General features: G+C 41.3%; 1 protein-coding gene across 1 annotated transcript in view; it reads left to right on the forward strand.

Moving 5' to 3' along the window:
- The window catches only part of GRHL2 (grainyhead like transcription factor 2), a 187545-nt gene that overhangs the window by 140240 nt on the left and 25109 nt on the right, over window positions 1-22196 (forward strand). The window contains exons 10-13 of the mRNA XM_008001246.3: window positions 4163-4250; window positions 4760-4899; window positions 9649-9680; window positions 19420-19514. Coding sequence (XP_007999437.2) covers window positions 4163-4250; window positions 4760-4899; window positions 9649-9680; window positions 19420-19514 — 355 coding nt within the window. The remainder of the gene's footprint in view (window positions 1-4162; window positions 4251-4759; window positions 4900-9648; window positions 9681-19419; window positions 19515-22196) is intronic.

Consider the following 22196-nt stretch of genomic DNA (forward strand, 5'->3'; position numbering starts at 1 on the left):
GCTCCACCAACCAGCCATTCCCTAGTCTCTCTCCCTCTCTTCCTTTGGTCTTCCTATTGCCTGAGACAGAACAATATGAAACCAAGCCAATTAATAAACCTACAGTGGTCCCTGAGTATTCAAGTGAAAGGAACAATTGCATCTCTCTCACTTTAATCAAAAGCTAGAAATAATTAAGCTTAGGGAGGAAGGCATATCAAAAGCTGACACAGGCCAAGAGCTGGGCCTCTTGTGTCAGGTAGCCAAGGTGCGAATGCAAAGGAAAAGTTCTTGAAGGAAATTAAAAGTGCTACTCCAGTGAACACACAAATGATAAGAAAGTGAAACTGCCCTCCTGCTGTTGTGGAGAAAGTTTTAGTGGTCTGGATAGAAGATTAAACCAGCCACAACATTCCCTTAGGCCAAAGCCTAATCCAGAGCAAGGCCCTAAGTCTTTTCAACTCTATGAAGGTTGAGAGAGATGAGGAAGCTGCAGAAGAAAAGTTCGAAGCCAGCAGAGATCACTTCATAAGATTCAAGCAAAGAAAACATCTCCATAACATAAATGTGCAAGATTAAACAGCAAGTGCTGATGTAGAAGCTGCAGCAAGTTATGCAGAAGATGTTGATTCTGCATAACTAAGATCATTGATTAAGGTGACTATACTAAACCACAGATTTTCATTGTAGAGCAAATAGCCTTCTATCGGGAGATGTCACCTAGGACTTTCATAGCTAGAGAGAAGTCAATGCCTGACTTTGAAACCTCAAAGGAGAGGCTGACTTTCTCATTAGGGGCTAACGCAGCTGCTGTCTTTAAGTTGAAGTCAGTGCTTATTTACCATTCCAAAAATCCTAGGGTCCTTAAAAATCTTGCTATATCTGGTCTGCTTGTGCTCTGTAAAAAAAACAACAAAGCCTGGATGACAGCTTATGTGTTTCTGGTGGGCTTAATTTTAAGCCCACTGTTGAGACTACTGCTCAGGAAAAAAAAGATCCCTTTTAATTGACAATGTTCCCAGTCACCTAAGAGCTCTGGTGGAGATGTACAAAAAGATAAATATTGTTTTCATGCCTGCTAACACAACAACATCCATTCTACAGTCCATGGATCAAGGAATAATTTTAATTTTCCAGTCTTTTTATTTAAGAAATGTGTTTGGTAAGTCTGTTGCTGCTATAGATAGTGATTCCACTGATGGTTCTGGGCAAAGTAAGTTGAAGTCCTTTTGGAAAGAATTCACCATTTTAGATGCCATTAAAAACATTCGTGATTCATGGCAGGAGGTCAAAATATTAGTATTAACAGGAGTTTGGAAGAAGTTGATTCCAGCCCTCATGGATGACTTTGAGGTGTTCAATACCTCAGTAGAGGAAGTAACTGCAGATGTGATGGAAACAGCAAGATTAGAACTAGAAGTGGAGCCTAAAGATGTGATTGAATTGCTGCAATCTCATAAGAAACATATGAGGAGTTGCATCTTATGGATGAGCAAAGAAAGTGAGATAGAATCTACTGCTGGTGAAGAGGCTGTGAACACTGTTGGAATGACAACAAAGAATTTAGAATATTACATAAACTTAGTTGATAAAGCAGCAGCAGTGCTTGGGAGGATTGATTCCAATTTTGAAAGAAGTCCTACTGTGGGTAAAGTGCTATCAGACAGCATCACATGTTATAGAGAAATCTTTCCTGAAAGGAAGAGTTAATTGATGCATCAAACTTCATTTTTGTCTTATTGTAAGAAATTGTTACAGCCACCCCAACCAGCAACCCACCTTGATCAGTCAGCAGCTATCAACATCAAGGTAAGACCATCTATTAGCAAAAAGATTGCAACTTGCTAAAGCTTCAGTGTGTATTTTTTTAGCAATGAAGTATTTTTAAAGTAAGATATGTACATTTTTAAGACATAATGCTATTGCACACTTGATACACTATAGTGCAAACATAACCTCTCTATTCACTGGGAAATAAAAAAAAAGTGTTGCTCTTTTTATTTCAATATTTCTTTTTTATGGGGGTCTGGAACTGAATCTATAGTACCTCTGAGGTATGCTTCTGTATAAATCTTGAAACAGATTAATTATTTTCCCTTTCCTCATAAATAGTACAAAATAAAACATTAACTTAGAAATCAAATTCCTTGACCCAACTTGGGGTGTTTCTGGGGGCAGCTATAATTTATACAGGTTAACAAAATCTAAATTTTATTTCTATTAAATGTTATATTGTACAGAGCCCCAAGCACGTAGAAAAATGCCTTATATGGACCCAATAAAAAAAATAGCTCCTATTACAGACTTTAGTATTTTAAATAATCCCTTTGCTTATGTTTCACATCCAATTGAAGATTATATCTGTGCATTTAGCACTTCACTTTTTGAAAATATGTTTTCTAGCACAAAACTGTACAAAACCTTTATATATCAGGAAGAGATTTCCCTAGCAGATAGTTTTATATTTTATGCCCCTTTTGCTGTGAATTTCCATGATCTGCAAGTGTCAATGACAATTCAAAACTTCATATGAAGCACTATAAAATTCCCCCCTTTGGTAGTAAGTAAAATAATTATTTCATTTGGTAGTTTTTAAAATATAAAAATGCACATTTAAATGATCTGGTTAAAATATTAAGCTATTTCAATTCTATTATGTAAAGCTCTTAGAAATTCCCTGGCACAGAGTTAGCTATTATTACTCATTCTCCAAAAATTAGTTTAAAGCCATAAGCCATCTCTTTTGTGAAGCCTTCATTGACCATAAATTCTCACTGTGTCATGGCATCATGCTGGCCAGAATTGGGAATCTGCTTTTCTACAAAAGCCAATTTGATAAGCAAAAAATATATCTCATTGTCCTGTAATAATTCAAACCATGTGTGTGTCTTTGTCTGTGAATTGCCTATTTCATGACTCTTGTCCATTGTTCTATTAGTATGTTAGCTGTTTTTAAAATTTGAATCATTATTTATATATTAAGGATTTGACATTTTATGTGATATTTTATTGCAAGTATTTTTGCCAACCTTTCCTTTGTCTTTTAATTGATTTGTTTGCATACAGAAGGATTAAATTTTTATATTGTTAAATCTATCTGTTTTATATGTGATGATTTGGGGACAATTTTGGAAGGGTGAAAGGTTGCTGGCCATTCTATGCATTGCTGCTCCCTAAATATGCCACCACAATGGGCAAGAACTGTAAACATGAATCTGAAACTTAGGGAAGGAGTTTAGGTGGGAGATGTTGATCAGAGTGTCACCTACCTAGTGCCTTGTGAAAACGAAGATACAGTTTAATTCTTTCACGGCAAGAGTAGAGATAGAGCAAGGAAAAGGAATCCATTTTGGAATGTCTGTATTTGGGGGATAAGGAAAAGAAAATGAGTTAGCAAAGCTCATAGAGAGAAATAACCAAAGAGAAAAGATAGGGCATCATTATAGGCCATGAAGTAAAGAGATATAGGGTGGTGGTCAAATGGTTAAGTAGGATGCAATTTGGCGATTTGGCAAGAGGAGCCCATGAAAAAGGCAAATTGCAAAAACAGAGGAGCAAACAGGAGTTTAATAGACTAAACATTTTTCTATTTGGTTGAATGAGCACTCTAAGAACATATGGAAATATTAAACAAAAACAAAAACCATACTTACATGTACAAAGTAGTCCTACATCTTGTGTGGTTTCCTTATGGCTTCTTTCATTTCCACCACTGTAATAATTTTTTAAAGTTTAAAAGGAAAGCAAAGGAAACATTTTATAGGGAATTTACACTTTAAAACCCTCTCCATGCCTAGGAATAAATATAATGGGTCAATGATTCATCTTCTGACATTTTATTATAATCACTAAAGTCACTTAATGGGTTTCACTGGTTTAGCGAACTGTGTTGATTTTTTCCATATGGATTCAAAACTGAATTTCTTTAAATAGGAAAGATACCAAAAAAGGAGAGAAAATCTGGGAGAGGCAGGATCACTCACAGGACACAAATGTGCTATAGACTTATGAGTGGTCTTGGCTTTCAGAACCAAAGCCCAACCTTGCCAGAGGAATAGAAATGGGGCTGCCTGGTTTCCTTCTCCCCTGTATTGTTTCATATCCTCATGACTTATGTGTGACATGACTTTTGCATGCTCTGCTAATATGCCTGGCATTGTCTGTATTTTTTTTTTCCCATCAGGGAGCAGAAAGAAAAATCCGAGATGAAGAGCGGAAGCAGAACAGGAAGAAAGGGAAAGGCCAGGCCTCCCAAACTCAATGTAACAGCTGTGAGTTTCACTGAGACTAATGTTGCTTTCTAAAGACTGCAGGTGGGCTGTGTCCACTGGGGGAACAGGTGGAAGAAGTGGGTTGCAGGTAAAACTACATACATGCAAGACATGGTTTGCTTTCCCCTGGCAGTGGAGACAGGGTGATTGATTATCCGATCTGTGAAAAGCAAATAGAATCACATGAGCACAGTGTGTTTGAGCTAGGAAGGACTTTGTAATAATGTGGAGACCAGCATCCTCCTTCTGCAGACAAGGAATCTTGGGTGCATGAAGGGATAGGAGGGTGTGAGGGGCGTCGAGCGTCACCTCAGGAGTGCTCACTTGAAGTCCATGCTCCTGCTGGTTTTGCTGGGATGAGGTGGTGGGAGGTGTCAAAGTGTGTTCACATCTATGGTATTCAGAAAGCTTCCTAGGAGAAAATCGTGGACTTTAAGACTAGGACTTAGAATTGAGAGTTCTTAGTCATATATGACTCTCTCATTTATGAGTTTTGTGATCCCATCCAGCCTCTGATGGGAAGTTGGCCGCCATACCTTTACAGAAGAAGAGTGACATCACCTACTTCAAAACCATGCCTGATCTCCACTCACAGCCAGTTCTCTTCATACCTGATGTTCACTTTGCAAACCTGCAGAGGACTGGACAGGTATGACCTACCAGCTAACGCCCACCTCCCATCCATCCACAGGGAAGGTAGGGCCTTAAGATAGAAGCATTTCAAGACAGTGTTGACCTTAAAAATAACTTACCTTCCATTCACTAGAGAAAAAGTCAATGTCATTCCCTATAGTAAATGCATTTTTATAGAAAGGAATGTCTCAGGAGAGGAAACTAAGTCGAAGAGGAGAGTAAGCTGATATTACTGAAGTGTTGACAAAGCGTGGAAGAGAAAGAAAGCGAGAAGGCTGATAACCTGTAAGTTTTGTTCTGTCAGCTTTGTCATGGCGGGGATTATCCTGACACAATAGAGCTCCACCTAATGGTGGGAAGTTAAACTGCACCTATAACTTCATAAAGTTGCACAAGGGGAGTCTCAGCTTAAATAAAACTCATTCAACAAATTTTCGCTTAGTAAATAAAAAGTTCCCATTTAATAGGTAAATCATTTCACATCAAAATAAAAATGAGGTTGTAGACAAGCCCCCTTAAGAAATAATTTCTGTCTTCTAGTTATATCTACAAGTGAAACGAAATATTTCAAACTAACGTAAATGTCCAATAATTAACTCACTATGGTAGCTCAAGTTGATGGAATATTATGCAGTCACTAAAATTTTGATTATGGAAACTACGTAGCAACATGGGACCTAGTTATGATAATGTTCAGTGGAAAAAAAAAGGTAGAATAATAATTTGTGTTCATATTATGATCCCAAAATATATAACTGAATTTGAAGGGAGCAAGAAAAATTGCAACACTTTTTACAGGGTTATGAGATATGGCTGATTTTTTGTTTTTGGTTTTAGTATTATTTCTGTTATGTGATTTTAAAAAAATTGTGTGAAAAAGGAGAAAAAAATAATTATTTCCTTAGCATTAACAATTGTTTTTCACCAAATCAATTGGGTTTTAATGAATTTTTGATTCGATGAGTTTTCTTTTAAACCGAAAGTTCTTTGAGGAAACATCTGTTTTGAGAAATAGGAGTATACTGACACATTTAAGTTTTTCTTCCATTCTAAGCATGCAGACACTCATTGGAATTGACCTTAGTGTAGGAAGAGAAATCACTACTGGCTTTACTTTCTCTTTTAGATGTATTTTGCCCCCCAGTATTCTGTGTTCTTTCATTAGATTCATGAGACAGAGCAACTCTACAACCATGGCTTTTTTGTTGTTATTCATGACCCAACATGGTAATAAAATGCCTATAGCTGTTTCTGAAAACACATTAACACTAAAAACTGATTTAACATTTTCATCCTGTCTTACTTGTTGAATAAGAACAAGGACACAAAGTGGGGAGGAGGAATTTTATAATTTATCAAGATAAGCATGCCAGTACCTATTTTTTTTAATTCCTAAGACCATGGTGATGATTTGTGTCTGCACTGTCTGTGCCCCATGGGATTTTATGGAGCTAGGTTTCCATGCCTTCCAGAAGAAGGGATAATTGAGTTAAATTGTTCTTATTGTTTAGTTTACTGTCATGACTCCGGCCTCAGTTCCATGTCAAAGCTAACAACCTGACCTGTTCTTTTGGCAAGATTTCTCCAAAATATACAAAGTGTAAATTAATCTGAGGAGGAAAAGTGGCCCTATCTGGCTGCTCTTGACTGTCAGTCCACTGACCTATCCTGCCCCCAGGTGTCATGAGCCCGGCTGTCAGCCTGAGGCAGAATCAGAAGGAAAGTGCAGATGTTTCAGTCTGTTGGTTTCAGCATTTGCCAGGCAGCCCAGTCAGCACCCCCCTGTATATCCTGCCTATATATCCCCCTGTATATCTGAAGGCCTTCCTCGGAGCTCTCAACCTTCTCCCATGGCCTTGGATTCGGAGAGGAGGATCAATGAAGAAGCCTGCCCTGAGTTTCTGGTAACAAAGGAACACACTCAGCTGTCCCTAGAACAACCTGTGACTATCTTGTGATTGATCAGCTAGCTTAGCTGAAGGAAAGGAGCTTGGACAGTGGCTAGGGACTTTCAGACTGCCTTTTCTCAAAAAAGCTAGATGCCTGGGAGATCCTTTCAAAGACAGGAGGGAAGAGGTAATGCCATGGCCTGAGATTCGGGGATGGAGCAGAGATTGGCTAACTTTGACCTGCAAAACAAGAGCCAGCGGTGGCAGGTCAATGGATATGGCTGGTTTCCCTTAAGTGGGTAGAAAGAGAAAGGGGAGCAAGAGAGACGCAAGGATTGGTAGCATCTCAAAAACCACTGCAGTCCTGAGACTTGCTAAAATCAGCTGCGTTGCAGCTGTATACAACTGCAGGGCCAGCAGCCCTGTGGTTCTCATGGGCAGTGAGGCACTCCCAAGCTATGCTGAAGCTACAGGGCAGCAGTTCTTGTTCACTCAAGGACACGACTTGGGGAGTGGGTATTTCGCTGTCAGGCTACCTGCCCCCCACCTCTCCCATTATCTCGTTGATTCACATGTGGATTGAAATATTCTTGAGACACTTATCAAAACTATTATGAAGGAATAAATCCAATGTGCAGGCACTATGGAGCCCTTCAGTCTCACTCACCTGATATTGAAGCCCTGATATTCAGGCTGTTTTTGTCTGGATGCCTTTAAAGGTCATGTGATTAGGCGAGATTGGGAAAAATGGTGGGATGCAGAGGCATTGTCTTTTTAGATAATGTCTACTTTGCTTGCATCAACCTTCCTCAAAGCTCTTGAACCCAAGGAGGACTCCTCTCCTCTCTCACACACTCAGAAACCATTTCTTGCACTGTTGTTTGTAAAAAAAAAAAAAACTTTTTCCGAATCATAGGAGTTATTGATAAGGATTCAGATTCCTGAGTTCCATCCTTGATCTTTTGAGTTAAAATTCCCCAAGTGAGTTCCAGGAATTTTTATTTACGATAAAGTCTCCAGATATTTTTATGCACGCTAAAGTTTGAAAAACATGCTCTAAAAATTAAGTTAGTGCAATGGGCCCAACAGCTGACATGGTAGAAATAGTGGGTCCTTATGAGCAAGGAGGAGAAATGACAAAGAAGGGACAGTGATGTAAAGAACATTCTGGAGGGTGAGAAAACACCTAAGAGAAGGCTGCTTCCATCTTTGAGTCACCAACCAACTTTGCAGAGGCCAGTAGTCAGGCCAGATAGATGCACTATGCCACGTTTAAAGAAAGCAGCAAAACACAAGCCAACATGGGGAACTTTATCAAAATAATCCAGTCGCATGGCCAGTGGAATGCCCCAGCCTCCTTCACTTAGGTGGGTTACTCCATATTCATGAAATTAGGCAGTCCTATTCCTTGTACATCCCAATGACAGTTGCTCTGAATGCCATGCTGAGACTTCCGGTGGGAAGAAAAAACTTACCTCCTCTGTTTTCTGTTTAAGAAGAAACTAAGTATACAATACAAAGATCCTTCCAAAGACAGGAGAGAAGAGGCAGTGCCATGGCCTTAGATTTGGGGATGGAGCAGAGATTGGCTAACTTTGACCTGCAAAACAAGAGCCAGCAGTGGCAGGCCAGTGGATATGGCTGGTTTCCCTTAAGTGGGTAGAAAGAGAAAGGGGAGCAAGAGAGACGCAAGGATTGGTAGCATCTCAAAAACTACTGCAGTCAAAAACCACCATAGCCATTAAAAAATTAAGAGGACAAATTCCTGTAGAAATCTGAGCTAATGACTAGAATGACTCATTCCCAGAGAGTTCCAGGTAACCAGTCTTGTTTTGTACCTAGATCTATGCTTGACGGCATCCCAGGAACTGCCAAGAGCCTTTGAGAAGGTTTGCAGGGAGGTTGTCTATCTAGACACAGCTGTTTCTCACCCAGGCAGAGGCAGGGACAGTGACTAATGTACTAGAATCAGAGGCTACTTTTGAGTTAATATGTAAATACCTGATACTAACTCACTCAAACACACTCAAACACAACAGTCCTGTTCTTCACTCAAACACAACAGTCCTGACACACACAGATAAAGATGACAAAAGACTCACAATTAATGTTTACAGATAATTGGGTCAAGAGGACATATATACATAGCAGATGCCCTCTGGATTTCTCCCATGGTTCTTTCTATAAAATAATAAGGATGTTTCATAATTTCTTTAATTTGATTCTGCCTTCTGCCATGCCAACTACCTAAAGTCCGTCTTTGGAGATCTTCCTTCTGGCCAGGAACACTTTCCAGAGCTAAATGACCTTTCCTGGCCTGAAGACTGTTGACTCCTAAATTTCTGTGGTTGCAGGATGCCAAGATACCCTGAGCCCCTTTGGGGAGTAAGTAGACAGGCCTACTTACCGTCACACTGCCCTCTTACCCCACTCTCCATCCCCCATTTGATCCACAGGCAAGCTGATTCCAGACACTGTGCTACACAGGGGGCAGGAAAGGACCCACCCTGCAAAGCCAGAGCCTTTGTAAACAATGGATTTTAGATCCCACCAAAATATCTCCTTAATGTCAAGAGTAAGATTTGGCTTAATGCCATAGTTAATCTAATCCGACTGACTTTAGCTAGAAATAATCAGATTTCCAATCTTATTTTATTAAAATCTAGGAATTAACTCCATGGAGATTATAAGGAGGTTAAATATGGATTTCCTTAGAAATACACATACACACACACACACACACACACAGCATCATTAAACAGATCAGTCTTTTGCCTTTTTAAGAGACAGTTTATGCCTTAGGAAAGTCTGTACATCACGTAATATTTTTTCCATTTCTTTCTGACCTACAGTAAGCCTATTGTTTTGTTCCACAGGTGTATTACAATGCGGATGATGAACGAGAAGGGTAAGACACTCGGTTCTTTCATTTCAACGCTCCAAGTCAGCACATGTCAGTGGTAATGGCTCTTCCAGCACTGGATAACCCTAGGCAGGAAGTGAAACCCTCCTCTCACCTCAGGACTCACAGCTGAGAGACGCTTGATTCTGGGGACCATCTGGGAGGGAGGCTGGGGCCTGGAGGAATGAATAACTTTCTACTTCCAGGATTCTTTCCCCACCCGCTTCCTCCCTATGACCTACCCCTTTGAATAACTAGCTGTTTTTCTAAGGGACCCATTCCTTCCATTCCATCCTTTCATCAATAATCCAGTTGGTGAAATCTTCTTGGTAGTTCTTCTTACCTATTGTTTGGCCCCAACACAAGATCAAGATGAGCTTGAGGCAAGAGTCAAAGATGACAGCCTACCCTACTTCCAGTACTGTCTGGGATGCACACACAACCCTCAAATCCCTCTCGCTGAGAAGAAGTTAGCCCGGCAGGCCAGTAGTGAGGCTGGTTTGAATATCAATTGGACTGAGAGCCTTTTCAGTTGTGGGTAAGAGACAGTCACAGAGACGCCCAGTGTCTCCACATCCTGAATGTGGTCCTGCAGGCTTTCAGGAGCAACCAGATCTTCAAATTGCTTTCTCTCCATTAATTCAGTTTGTAGACTCAGAATTTTAGGGCCAAAAGGAAACTTTAAGGTCATTTAGCTGACCTCCCCTTGTAGATGATGGTAACAGCTATACCACCTATTTGACAAGCAGTCAGCCATTTTCTACTTGAAAATTCCCAGTGATGGAGAGTTCATGTGTGTGAGATAGCTCATCACACTATTGGACAATTCCAGCTCTTAGGGAGTTCTTTTGTCTGTTGAGCTGATGTCTACCTTCTTTTGACTTCTACCGTTGGTCTTAGCTCTGCTCTCTGGATAAGTCTCATCTTCCCTCATCATTCAAACATCTCCTTCCTCCCTACAACTGTGCTTGGTAAAATATAGTTTTACTTCTCAACATCTTAATTTCCCTCCAAGGTATACTACTAAATTTGTTAGTAGTCTCCTTAAAATTGGCTGGGTCAGAATAAATATATGTTCTGAACCACGTGAGTTGCAGTTTATATTGGAAGATTTCTTCTTAGGACCTGGATGCTATTTTATACTCAAAGCAACCTAGAACTACATGCATTTTCAATAGCTACTTTATGTTCTTGGTTGCATTACATATGTGTCACTAAAATCTTTACATCTTTTTTCTTCAAGCTACAGTCAAACCAGGGCTTCCCTATTCTTATATAATTAATATATTTACTTGCAAAACATTTCACAGTTGGCAAAATGGAGCAGATATTGCTGAGTTTATTCCTAGAGCAGAGGTTGGCAAACTATAGCCAGAGGACCAAATTAGGCCCACTGCCTGTTTTAGTATAGTCTGCAAACTACAAATGGTTTTTACATTTTTTTCAATGGTTGAAAAGAATTCAAAAGAAGAATAATATTGTGTGACATGAAAATTAAATAAAATCCAAGTGTTCTTAAGTAAAGTGCTACTGGAAACAACTGTGTCAATTCATTTATATATTGTCTGTGGCATCTTTTTTGCTACAGCAGCAGAGTTGAGTAGTTACAACAGAGACCATATGGCCTGCAAAGTCTAAATATTGCCTGCCCCTTTGCAGAAAAAGTTTGCCACCTTCTATCCTAAAAGACAGAAAATCTCAAAGGAGTCAAATGATTCCCTAGTTGATGAGGAGCAGAACCTCATCCAGCACTTAACCTCTAAATTCTGAGTTCTAAATCTTCTAAATACCTAATTAGACTGTTCTTTCTATCTTAGCACATACATAATATATTCCCAGTGGTTAGAATGAACAGAAATGACTGGCACTGTAAATTCTAATCAGTAATTCCCATGTTTAATGAGGCACAATGTGGAGTCACAGAAACAACATTGACTCTGAGCTCAGGAAGCCCGAGTTCCACTCCTGGGCTACCGCTTACTAATGTAAAGCCTTGGGCCAGCTCCTTGATCTCTGGGCTTTGGTTTCCTTAATTTGACATTGAGGATCTTGCATAAGATCTCGAAGATTCCATCCAACAGTAACATGCTATTGTTCTCATGGGAAAACTTAGTATTATGAGTGAGAAGGGTCTGAGATCCTGAAAGCTCCTTGATGTGCAGGCCTCAGTTGTAAATCTGTCTCACCTCAAACTGTCCTTCCTTGCAAGCTGACTGCAGTTAGATGGCCATCGACCTACTTGTAACTCCATTGGTTTGGCTTCTCTGTCTTGGCTCACCCTGTGTTATTGTACAAACATGAGGCCCAAGGCCTGCATCTTTTGCTCTTACACATCTCACTAGAGTTTGAATGAGTGACATGAATAGTGTTGGAGCCTGAGTGTTAAGACATGGTAGGTGTGTGGCTATAGTGATGTGTAAAAGTAATAATTAACATGACTGGATACCTTGGCTAGGCACTGTGCTAAGTGCTTTATGCATGATCTCATTGAATTCTCCCAGACTTCCCATGACTCCCATTTTATAATGAGGACACTGAGGCTTCAAGAGATTAGGAGACGTGTTCAAAGACACACAGCTGGTAAGTGATAGAGGCAGGATTTAAACCTGGGTCTCGCTGTATTTCCCATCACTGGCTTTTAGCCATGATGCTCTACTGTCTAATCCTCTTAATTCTCGAACTGTGGCTACAAAGTAGGCATCAAGAGACAGGCCCTCACTGAGATAGCTTTCCGGCCTTGACAAAGGCACACCCTTGGTTCATTCCTTGGAGTATAGGACCTAGACTGTGACAAGCCCAGATGAGTGTGTCTAGCAGAGGGGAGCAGATCTGAGGCCACCATAAGTGTTCACCTAACCTTAAGGAGTGCCAGCTTCACTGGTATTTGTACAGCTTCCAACAGGACTGCTCATTGGCCATGTTCTTTCCTCTCCCTGCCACATTGATTAATACATTAATTAATGCTCACATTCATGTTCAAGTATGCAAATGAGTGATTAAAATCATCACTCACACAATGACCAGACTGAGGATATAACACACAAGAGCCCCTCTCCTGGTAACCTCACAATCACGCAGATGTGTTGACTTCTCTGCATTTCCAGTCTGGTAGGCAGGGAATATGGCAGTTAGAAATAGAGTCTTTTGGACAGCAGTTCTCAATGCCAGGTCTCTTGCTGCACAATCAAATCACTTGGGGGTTTAAAAAATATCATGTTAGTTAGCCACAATTTGAATCTGGTTTTGATCTTAGAAGTTCTTAACTTAAAATAACAATCTTTTAGAGTCTCATTTTTCTGAACTAAAAATAGCAGGATAATAATACCCACCTGCTAGCATTATTATAAGCATTAATGTATAGAATGTCCTGACACATGGAATTAGATTTTTTTAAAGTCATAGCTATTGTTATTAAGATTCCTATTCCGACCATGAAAAAAAATGATACTTAATTGAGAAATGGAAGAGAGGGAGATAGAGATGAAAAGAAAGAAGAAGCTAAACAAATATTTTTTCCATAGAGAATAGTCCTTTAATGTGGAATTTATGGATGTCTCTTATGGAGAAAGAGGAGCAGGCTTTAACCCCCCTGAAATAATATGCAAGTTGATATGCAAATAGCATGCATGATGATAAATTCTATTTCCATTATTTTTGGAGATCTGGTCTTCATCTACATCTGGCCTGTGGTTTCTTGGAAACCCCTCTTGCCCTGATCCTCTGTCCTCAGTGGGTCCCGCTGAGGTCCTCTTTTTTCAGCCTGCAGCAAGACCCCTTCAAGTCAAGCAGCTTTGTGGCTTCTACACTGCATTTGGGGCACTAGGATCCTTGGTAAGATTGAGTGATCGTGTGTTCAGAGGTCAGTGGTTTCTCTTCAAGATCTTGCCATTTCCAGGCTGCTTGGGATGCTCAGACCGCAACTCTCTCCAAGAATTTATTTTCTCCCGTGCTTCTTAAAGGCACACCACATACCATTATCTCCCTTGGAACCACCATGTATAATCTCATCAATGGTTGAGACTTTAGGAAAACAAGAGCCAGAAGAAGGTAAACATTGGGCAGGCCACCCCCCAGGTTGGTCTCACACCATTCTGAGAGTTGGCTTCCGAAGTGACTTCACTCATGAGGCTCTGAGTGTCTGCAGCAGAGGGCCCTGCCTCTCCTGCAGGAGGGAGGTCCTGTAGACACTGCCAGACTAAACCATGAGCTCGATCATAGTGTTGTTGAGAATAGGAGACCAAGATCCTGCTCATCTTCCATGGAGTCAAACATTTTGGCTAGAATTTATTGCCTTTTTGGGGAGTCAGAGATTATTAACCAATCAACAGTGAGTGCATTTAATCAACATAATGTTAAATCTAAAAACTCATCACTCTGTGTTTATTATCAGTTTTTATGGGATTACAAAATAAAATTCTTCTAGAGTCCTGCACTATTTCTCTTAGAAGAATGATTTTCCAGAGAATCAAGTGCTTTTCTTTGATAAAGTTGCCAGGGATGCCAAGCAAACCATGAAACGTAGGAGGTGGTGGGTTACGCATTACCAAATATACCTGAATATAAAGTGATTAAAAATAGTGGGCAATGTCCCCAATTTCCCAAGGAGAAGATGAAAACATAAAGTTTTGAGGCCAGTCTAAATAGGTAAACCTTTACAGATATAGCTAAAAGAGTCAATGATTTACTGATACTACCTTTTGCTAATTTAATTACACATACATTTAAAGAAAAACATGTTGTATAGTTTAGAAATATCTATCACATTTTGTGAAATACACTTACTGAAATTCTTCACAATTCACCTTCAACATTAGGTCCTTTCTCATCACTGAATTTACTTTTTACCTCAAATAACTGATATAAATGTTATATGTGGGTCTGTTTCTACTGTTTGTTTTTCTTTTGGTCCTGTTTATTAGTCTGCTTGATAAACATTGATTTAATGGTAGACAATGTATATACAAATTACGGAGATTGTATATGACCATATTTCTTTCTTATGAAGATTATGCTGCCTCAGTGGGTGCAGATCACTATAACTGAGTCAGAGGCAGAGCTGACCCAAACCTGAGTTGTAGTTTGTATTAGCCTCAAACTACTTCTGGCTCACCCTAGGTTGTAGTTATGAAGGACTTACTATGGGTCTTTTTCTTTGGTGAGGCCTGATAACCTGATTTTTGACTCCTTAGGGTGATGAGACTGCCAAAACCTCTTCAATGATTTTTCAAGGGCTTTTTGTATAACTTATTCTCTTGTCCTATGCAGCTTAAGAACTCGGCAAATGCTTTCACTGGAATACTACAGAGTGTCTGGCTCACTTCTCTGTACCTCCCTTCTCTCTGGAAGTTTGACAATAAATTCTGGGTACCTTTGTAATCCTAAACCCCAATTTTTGTTTCTCAAACACTATGAGATTGCTGAAAGCTATGAAAGCATCCTTGCCCTTAGGTCTGAGCCTCATCTTCTACACCCCACCAAGAATTGGCAAGTGCTTTGAGAGAAGAAGTTGTCACTGATGATCAGCTCACCTCTCTGCAGTAGATTTCAGCTCCTCAGGTTCCAGCTGCCTCATCAGCAGCTCTCCAATACCTTCAATAAGATTTAAAAATTTTTTTTCAACAGCTTTTCAAGTCTTCCTGGCTGGAACATTGGTCTGCCACGAGCTATAACATTTTAGCAGGAAACAGAAATATCTATATTACCCTTGAAAATGATTCCTCTGGGGCCTACTGACCTAGTTTTTTATGACTTGCAATTTTGAGCTCATAATTCACTAATAGTTACTAAATGTATGTTGTGTGTTTTTTGTTTGTTTTTGGTTTTTTACTGATTCTCTCAAATGATTTCTATTAAACATCCTAAAGCAGCATTGATTGAAATCATTTTGGGCTAAGTTCTTCCCCAAAGAGTAATTCATTGAAAATAAATGGATTTAGACCCTACTTCATAATGCGAAAGACTTTGTGCAGCTTTGAATATAAGATGACTTCTTTTCTGAGGATAACATGGGCAAGGGACTTCCATTTAGGTAGGGCATTCATGGTAACAGCATACATAGGCCACAAGCAGAGTTGAGAAATAGGCAAACTACGTCTCCGTGGTGCCTGCAACCCCATTCTTTCCTCTTCTTGGGCACCTCCTCAGCAGACAAACAATGCCTAGTGAAGTTGACCCTGGCAGGTAGGCTGCAACCTTGCCTTTTACAGGTCTGGCCAGAGATCCATGGTTCAGACCTGACACCTTCCCACTGTTTTTCTGATGAAACTTAACACTACCTTTACACCTGAGGGACTTGCTTTTCCTGAGTTGATCCTACAAGGTAATGGCTGAATGCGCTGTTGAGCCTAGAATCATTCTACATAATAACCCCACATTGTGCCAGGGGGGTGGAAATTGATGTCAGAGAAAGCACCTTTTTCTTGCTCTCCGGTCCTTCTGTGGTACATGTATCCCTCAGCATCTGTAGAAGATTGGCCTCAGGACCTCCCACGGATACCAAAATTCACAGACTGAAGAAGAGTCTCTGGTATAAAATGGCATGGTATTTGCATATAACTGACACACGTCCTCCCTTAAATCATCTCTAGATTATTTATAATATCTAGTCCTACGCAAATTCTGTGTAAGTAATTGATATACTATATTGTTTTGGGACTAATGATAAGGAAAAAAAGTCTGTACATGTCCAGTACAGATGCAATTTTTTTCTGAATTTTTTTATTGTGGTTTGTTGAAGCTATAAGCTATGGATGTGGAACCCACAGCTACAGAGGGCGGGCTGCAATTGGACTGGGCATCAGGAGACCTGAAATTTGCTTTCTTCATCTGTCAAATGGGGCAGTCATAGCTGCCCTTCTTTTCTTGCCTTGCTTTGAAAATAAATGAAACAGTTGAATTTGAGCCACACAAACTTATTCACTCCTACTAAGTTTACAGATTTGAAAGTGTGAAAAAGCATTTTTGAACTCCCAGAAGAAATGTGGTTTATCCAAGATGTTATTTTAATGGCAGAGTTGGTCATGGTTCAGAACAGGGTGCTATCAAAAGTCAGCAGAACTGGAAAAATATAAATAAATCTTGCTTGTTGAAAAAGAAAGTCACTAGGTTAGGAACCCTCACCCAGCATGATGGAGTGTCTGGTGATATTTCAGGCTATTTACCCATTATTAACCTACTGGTCACTGACTGCTGTGAATGGGTTTTTAAATCTTCTAGCCCTGAAGCCATGGTCACTTCAGTTCCAAGACGGACAGAGTAACATGACCTGCTTTTATGACAAGGTAGTGAGAGGAAGGTGGAGGGAACACTGCCCTAAAAGCTTTCATAAGTTACCACCTTCAGCTGGGATCTGGGTTTTATTTTTTTTCTCTAGTTGTTTCTATAGTTTGACTTACTAGGAAATAAATGAAGAGGATGCTGACACTGAAGAGCATTTCTCATACCTTCCTCATTGTCTCAGGGTTATTGAATAGCTTTATCATGAGGTCGCTTCCTCAGAGGTGCTTCTCTGAACAACCTGTTTCACATATCAGTTGCATTGCCCTGCATTTGACACTGAATGCACTGCACCTCTTGTCATCACTGAAATGGGATAAAATTAGTCCTTGCCTCGGCTGGCTCAAGGGTGCTCGTAAGACTTCAGTGACAGAGGAGAAATGTGCTTTGTAACATCTGAAGTCTTATTAAGGACTTTGAAGGACAGATATACCTTTTAGACCGGCTAGTATGAGAAGGTAAATTAAGGCAGCATTGGTTTAATAACTTAAACTGTTAGACTTAACAGAAATACTTTGGGGACTGTTCACAGTTTTGTACTATGTGCTTCTTTTTTTTTTTTTTTTTTTTTGAGACGGAGTCTTGCTGTATCACCCAGGCTGGTGAGATCTCGGCTCACTGAAACCTCTGCCTCCCGAGTTCTAGCAATTCTCCTGCTTCAGCCTCCAGAGTAGCTGGGATTACAGGCGTGCGCTACCACCTCCAGCTAATTTTTGTATTTTTAGTACAGACAGGGTTTCACCATGTTGACCAGGCTGGTCTTGACCTCTCAACCTCAAGTGATCCTCCCGCCTCAGCCTCCCACAGTGCTGGGATTTTAGGCGTGAGCCACCATGCCCGGCCATATACCATGTGCTCTTTTTACCACTAGACCCTACCATTAACTTCACTTGAGAATTGATACATAACTTCATAATGACAATAATGCTGATGGAGAGTTGAAGGTTTTGCATGATCTTGAAAGCTTGGGACTGATAATACTGTCAATCTCCCATGCAGGGAGCTTTACCAACATTAGTCCTTCAGGTGACCAAAGTGGCTGTTTGGGATGTCTGCTATCTGATGGTAAATGGAAACTCTAACATCTTTCAAACTGTCTGCCTTGTTTACTCTTCTCAAGGTCTCTCTTCCTCTAATCCCTCCAACTTGTCATAATCATCATCACATCATCTTCATCTAACTCTTGAAGAGCGCTTACTATGTATCAGGGAGCCTTGAGTGCTTTACACATGGGGATTTATTCAATTTTCTTAACAGCCTCTTTTTAAAGATAAGGAGACTGAGGCCCAAGAAAGTTGAGGAACTGGTCCAGGCTCCTATAGCAAATTGTAAGGCGGGGATTTAAACCAAGGTCACGTGGTGTCAGAGTTCCTGTCTTAACAGTTGTGCGGAGCTACCCATCTGGCATTTTTTCACGTGCCTGGCCCCTGGAAGCTTGGGCCTTAATCCTGAATGTTGAAATCTCAAAAGATCAAAAGCCCTGAAGTCTAAAATCCCTCACATCGTATTTTTGGGATTTCAACATTCAGGATCATGGCATCTGGGATTGTGTCTTTTGGGATTGTGATCAGCACCGGGTCCCAGGAATCTTCAGAGACACTAACAATTTCTAAAAACCTGCATCTGTTCCCTTGAAGGTTTGAAAAACAGATTCCATTCGGGGACATTTTGTCAGTATCAATGACTTCTATTCTCTCAGTTTCTGTTTCTCTCTCAGAAAAAAAAAAAAAGGAAAAAAAATCCTCCCCTTGCTTAGGATACCTGGAATGGACAGGGACTGTGGGAGGAAATGCAGAAACATCAGAACCAGCCGAGCTGGGGACACGCAAGGCCTCAGCACCACAGGCTTCTGGGAAAGGGGACTGCAAACCTCTCCTGAGAAAGAGCAAAGGCCTGAGCAGCTGAGGTCTGGGTGTCTAAGGAACTTCCACCACTGCAGTCTCATCTGCTGCAGCCAGATAGAGAGGTAGAATGCAGGAAGGCAGGAAAGCCACATCACAGAACTCATGTCAGGCTGACAGCATTTCCAGAGGTCTCTGCTGTTCCTCCCAAGAGGGCTGGCAAAAGGGAGGAGGCCACCCAGGCCTCAGCCGGTTGGGAGGGGCTGATGTGACTTGAACACCATACGGACACCAGGGATTTACTTCCCCCCAGCCCCGATCTTAAGCAGAAAGAAGGGATAGGTGTAGGACGGAGTAGGGAAAACCCACTTTTGAAGTCTCACCTTTGTGGATCCATATTCCTCAGTGGGAAGCACGCTAGGTCCATGCCCTAAAGATAGTGGTGTGTGTGCTGCTTCAGACAGGGATTGCTTGGGACCTGCAAGGGGAAGAGGAGGTTGGTGAGTGGATCCAGTTACAGAGCATAGGGATGGTATAAGCAAAGGAAAAGATAGAAACTGATATGTACATGAATGTGTGTTTTGACACCTTGATGGTTTTACTTAAGGATTTCTGCTTATCTTTTCTAGCGGCAGTGTCCTGGTTAAACGGATGTTCAGGCCCATGGAAGAGGAGTTTGGTCCAGTGCCTTCAAAGCAGATGAAAGAAGAAGGGACAAAGCGAGGTATCTCTCCTGCTGGGGCATGCCCTCCCAGAAAGGATGCGGGGTGTCTCTCCCAAGAAGAGTTTGCGGCCCTCTTGCCCAGGCCCCCATGGCTCTGTGCCAGCCTGGTGACTTTCTCTTCACACAGGAAGTCCACAGTCTTCTCCTTTGCTTTAAACTCTGTCCTTTCAACACCTTAAGAAAACGTTTGTTATTCCTGGGTGCTAGTTCTTTCCTTTGCCTTGGGAGAATGTAATGAATAAACAGATTCAGCCAGCAGCGGGGTACAAGGTTAAGAATGAAACTCTTGCTGTGTGGGTGTGACAGTCACACCTCATAAGAACTAGCAATTGAGCCTCATTTGATACATGCAAACAATTCATCTCACCCAAATACATGAGCCTCAGGTTTCTGTGGCATCACCACTTACTCATTTTCTCCCAGTCAAGGGTCTTATTCTGCTTCACCAAGAGGGTAAGAAACAAAGTTTGACTGTGTTCATGTCTTGCCCAACATGTCAATACCTTATACGATTCCATGCCCTTCCTTGGAGTAAGAGGAAAGTGTGTGGGTGCACATTTCCCCCATATCCTGATGCAGCCAACACTGAGGAAGCTTATAGAGACCCAAGACCTACCAGTATTGGATTTTTTTCTTTTTTTTTTTTTTTTGGGAGACAGGGTCTTGCTCTGTCACCCAGGAGGTAGTGCAGTAGCACAATCACAGCTCACTGCAGCGTCGACCTGCTGGCTTTCAGCTATCCTCCCACCTCAGCCTCCTGGGCAGCTGCAACTACAGGCATGTACCACCATGTCTGGCTAATTTGTCTAATGTTTTGTAGAGATGAGGTCTCAATATGTTGCCCAGGTCTCAAACTTGTGAACTCAAGCTATCCTCCTGCCTGAGTCTACCAGCAGTATAGATTTTTTTTTTTTTTTTTTGACAAAGTCTTGCTCTGTTGCCAGGCTGGGGTGCAGTGGCATGCTCTTGGCTAACTGCAACCTCCACCTCTTGGGTTCAAGCGATTCTTCTGCCTCAGTCTCCCGCGTAGCTGGGACTACAGGCACGCGCCACCACGCCCAGCTAATTTTTGTATTTTTAGTAGAGACGGGGTTTCACCATATTGGCCAGGATGGTCTCGATCTCTTCACCTCGTGATCCGCCCGCCTTAGCCTCCCAAAGTGCTGTGCAGACTTTTAATGAGTCAGTTCTCCATGTTAAATATGCCCAACATCTGCATAGGCTTAAGTACTTTGTTGTTGAGAAATTTTATTTTTTTCCTGTTTGTTGTAATGGGATTTGCACTGTGGTCAAGAGAACCCCTCTGTAGCCTGCCACAGTCACCCACAGTTGTGTGACCTTGGAGAGGCTCCTCACACTTCTGCTCCTCGGCGTCCTCATCTGTAAAAAGGAGATGGCAGGAGTGTCATCCTCATAGAGCTGTGTGAGGACTGAGGAGTTAACACCTGGGAGACGCTTCAGGCAGGCACCTCCCACATAGGCAGCACTCTGTGCCAGTTACTCTGTTGTAACTGTTAGTTTTTATTATTAGTAACTAGTTAAGTGATATTATCATAACTGTGGATAAGTAATTAGTGCTTCACTATTGGATGGAAACAGCATAAATACATAAATGCTACATTAGAAACATTTAAACCTTTGCAAAAATTTCTTTAAAAAAAATTTATTTTTTTGAGACAGAGTCTCATTGTCACCCAGGCTGGAAGGCAGTGTTGTGATTTCATCTCATTGCAGCCTCCGCCTGCCACGCTCAGGTGATCATCCCACCTCAGCCTCCTGAGTAACTGGGACCGCAGGCACATGACACCATGCCTGGCTAATTTTTTGGGGTTTCACCCAAAAAATGATGAGGTTTCACCATGTTGGCCAGGCTGGTCTTGAACTCCTGAGCTCAAGTGATCTGCCCGTCTTGGCCTTCCAAAGTGCTGGGATTACAGGTGTTAGCCACCATGCCCAGCCAAATCTTTAAAAAAATTTCTGATTTCACAGACTCACCATCAAATATTCCAGTACATTTGAACTTCCTTCTTGGATGCCTTTTCTATAGAGTCAGGGCAGTAACATGGAAATTAGGAATCACAGAATCACACAGGTGAAATTAATTATGGCTAGCCTTCATACAGAGTGCTTGGAGGTTAATCCAAAGACTGTTTTTCAGATTATTTTGAGATTGTGAAACCAGCGCAAAAATTGCCACTAGAAATTGTATTGGGCTGTGGCCTTTGAAACATCTGAATCATAGACACATGAGGGCGCTGTAACCTTCCAGCAATAAAGGGCACTTTCCCCAGGAGTGACTTTTCTTTGGAAAAGGTCAGTGGGGTTACTGGGCCCCTTGCTTGGAGCATCCACTGAGCTGGTCTTTGACAAGTAGGGGAATGAGGCTCAATGACTTTGCCTGTTGTTTATTTATTAGAAGTTCTCCAAGAGAGAGAATGGGCATAATTATTACCAACGCCGTGATTATTGGTTTTTGCCTTTGTGGCCATTTGTCGAGGTGACTGGGTGGGAGTCCCTTGGGGGCTGCCCGTGTGGCTGCCTGCCTTTGGCCGCACAATGTCTGGGATGCATGCTGGTTGTTCTTGCGACTCTCAGCAGAGTGATTATTTCAGTTGCTCTGCCACAGACACAGAGTAATGAAAGCTGGCTCCCTGGGAAAGCTGTGGGGGTGGACTGTGAGCC

The sequence above is a fragment of the Chlorocebus sabaeus genome, chromosome 8 (genome assembly GCF_047675955.1).
Source record: "Chlorocebus sabaeus isolate Y175 chromosome 8, mChlSab1.0.hap1, whole genome shotgun sequence".
In the NCBI taxonomy this organism is placed as follows: Eukaryota; Metazoa; Chordata; class Mammalia; order Primates; family Cercopithecidae; genus Chlorocebus; species Chlorocebus sabaeus.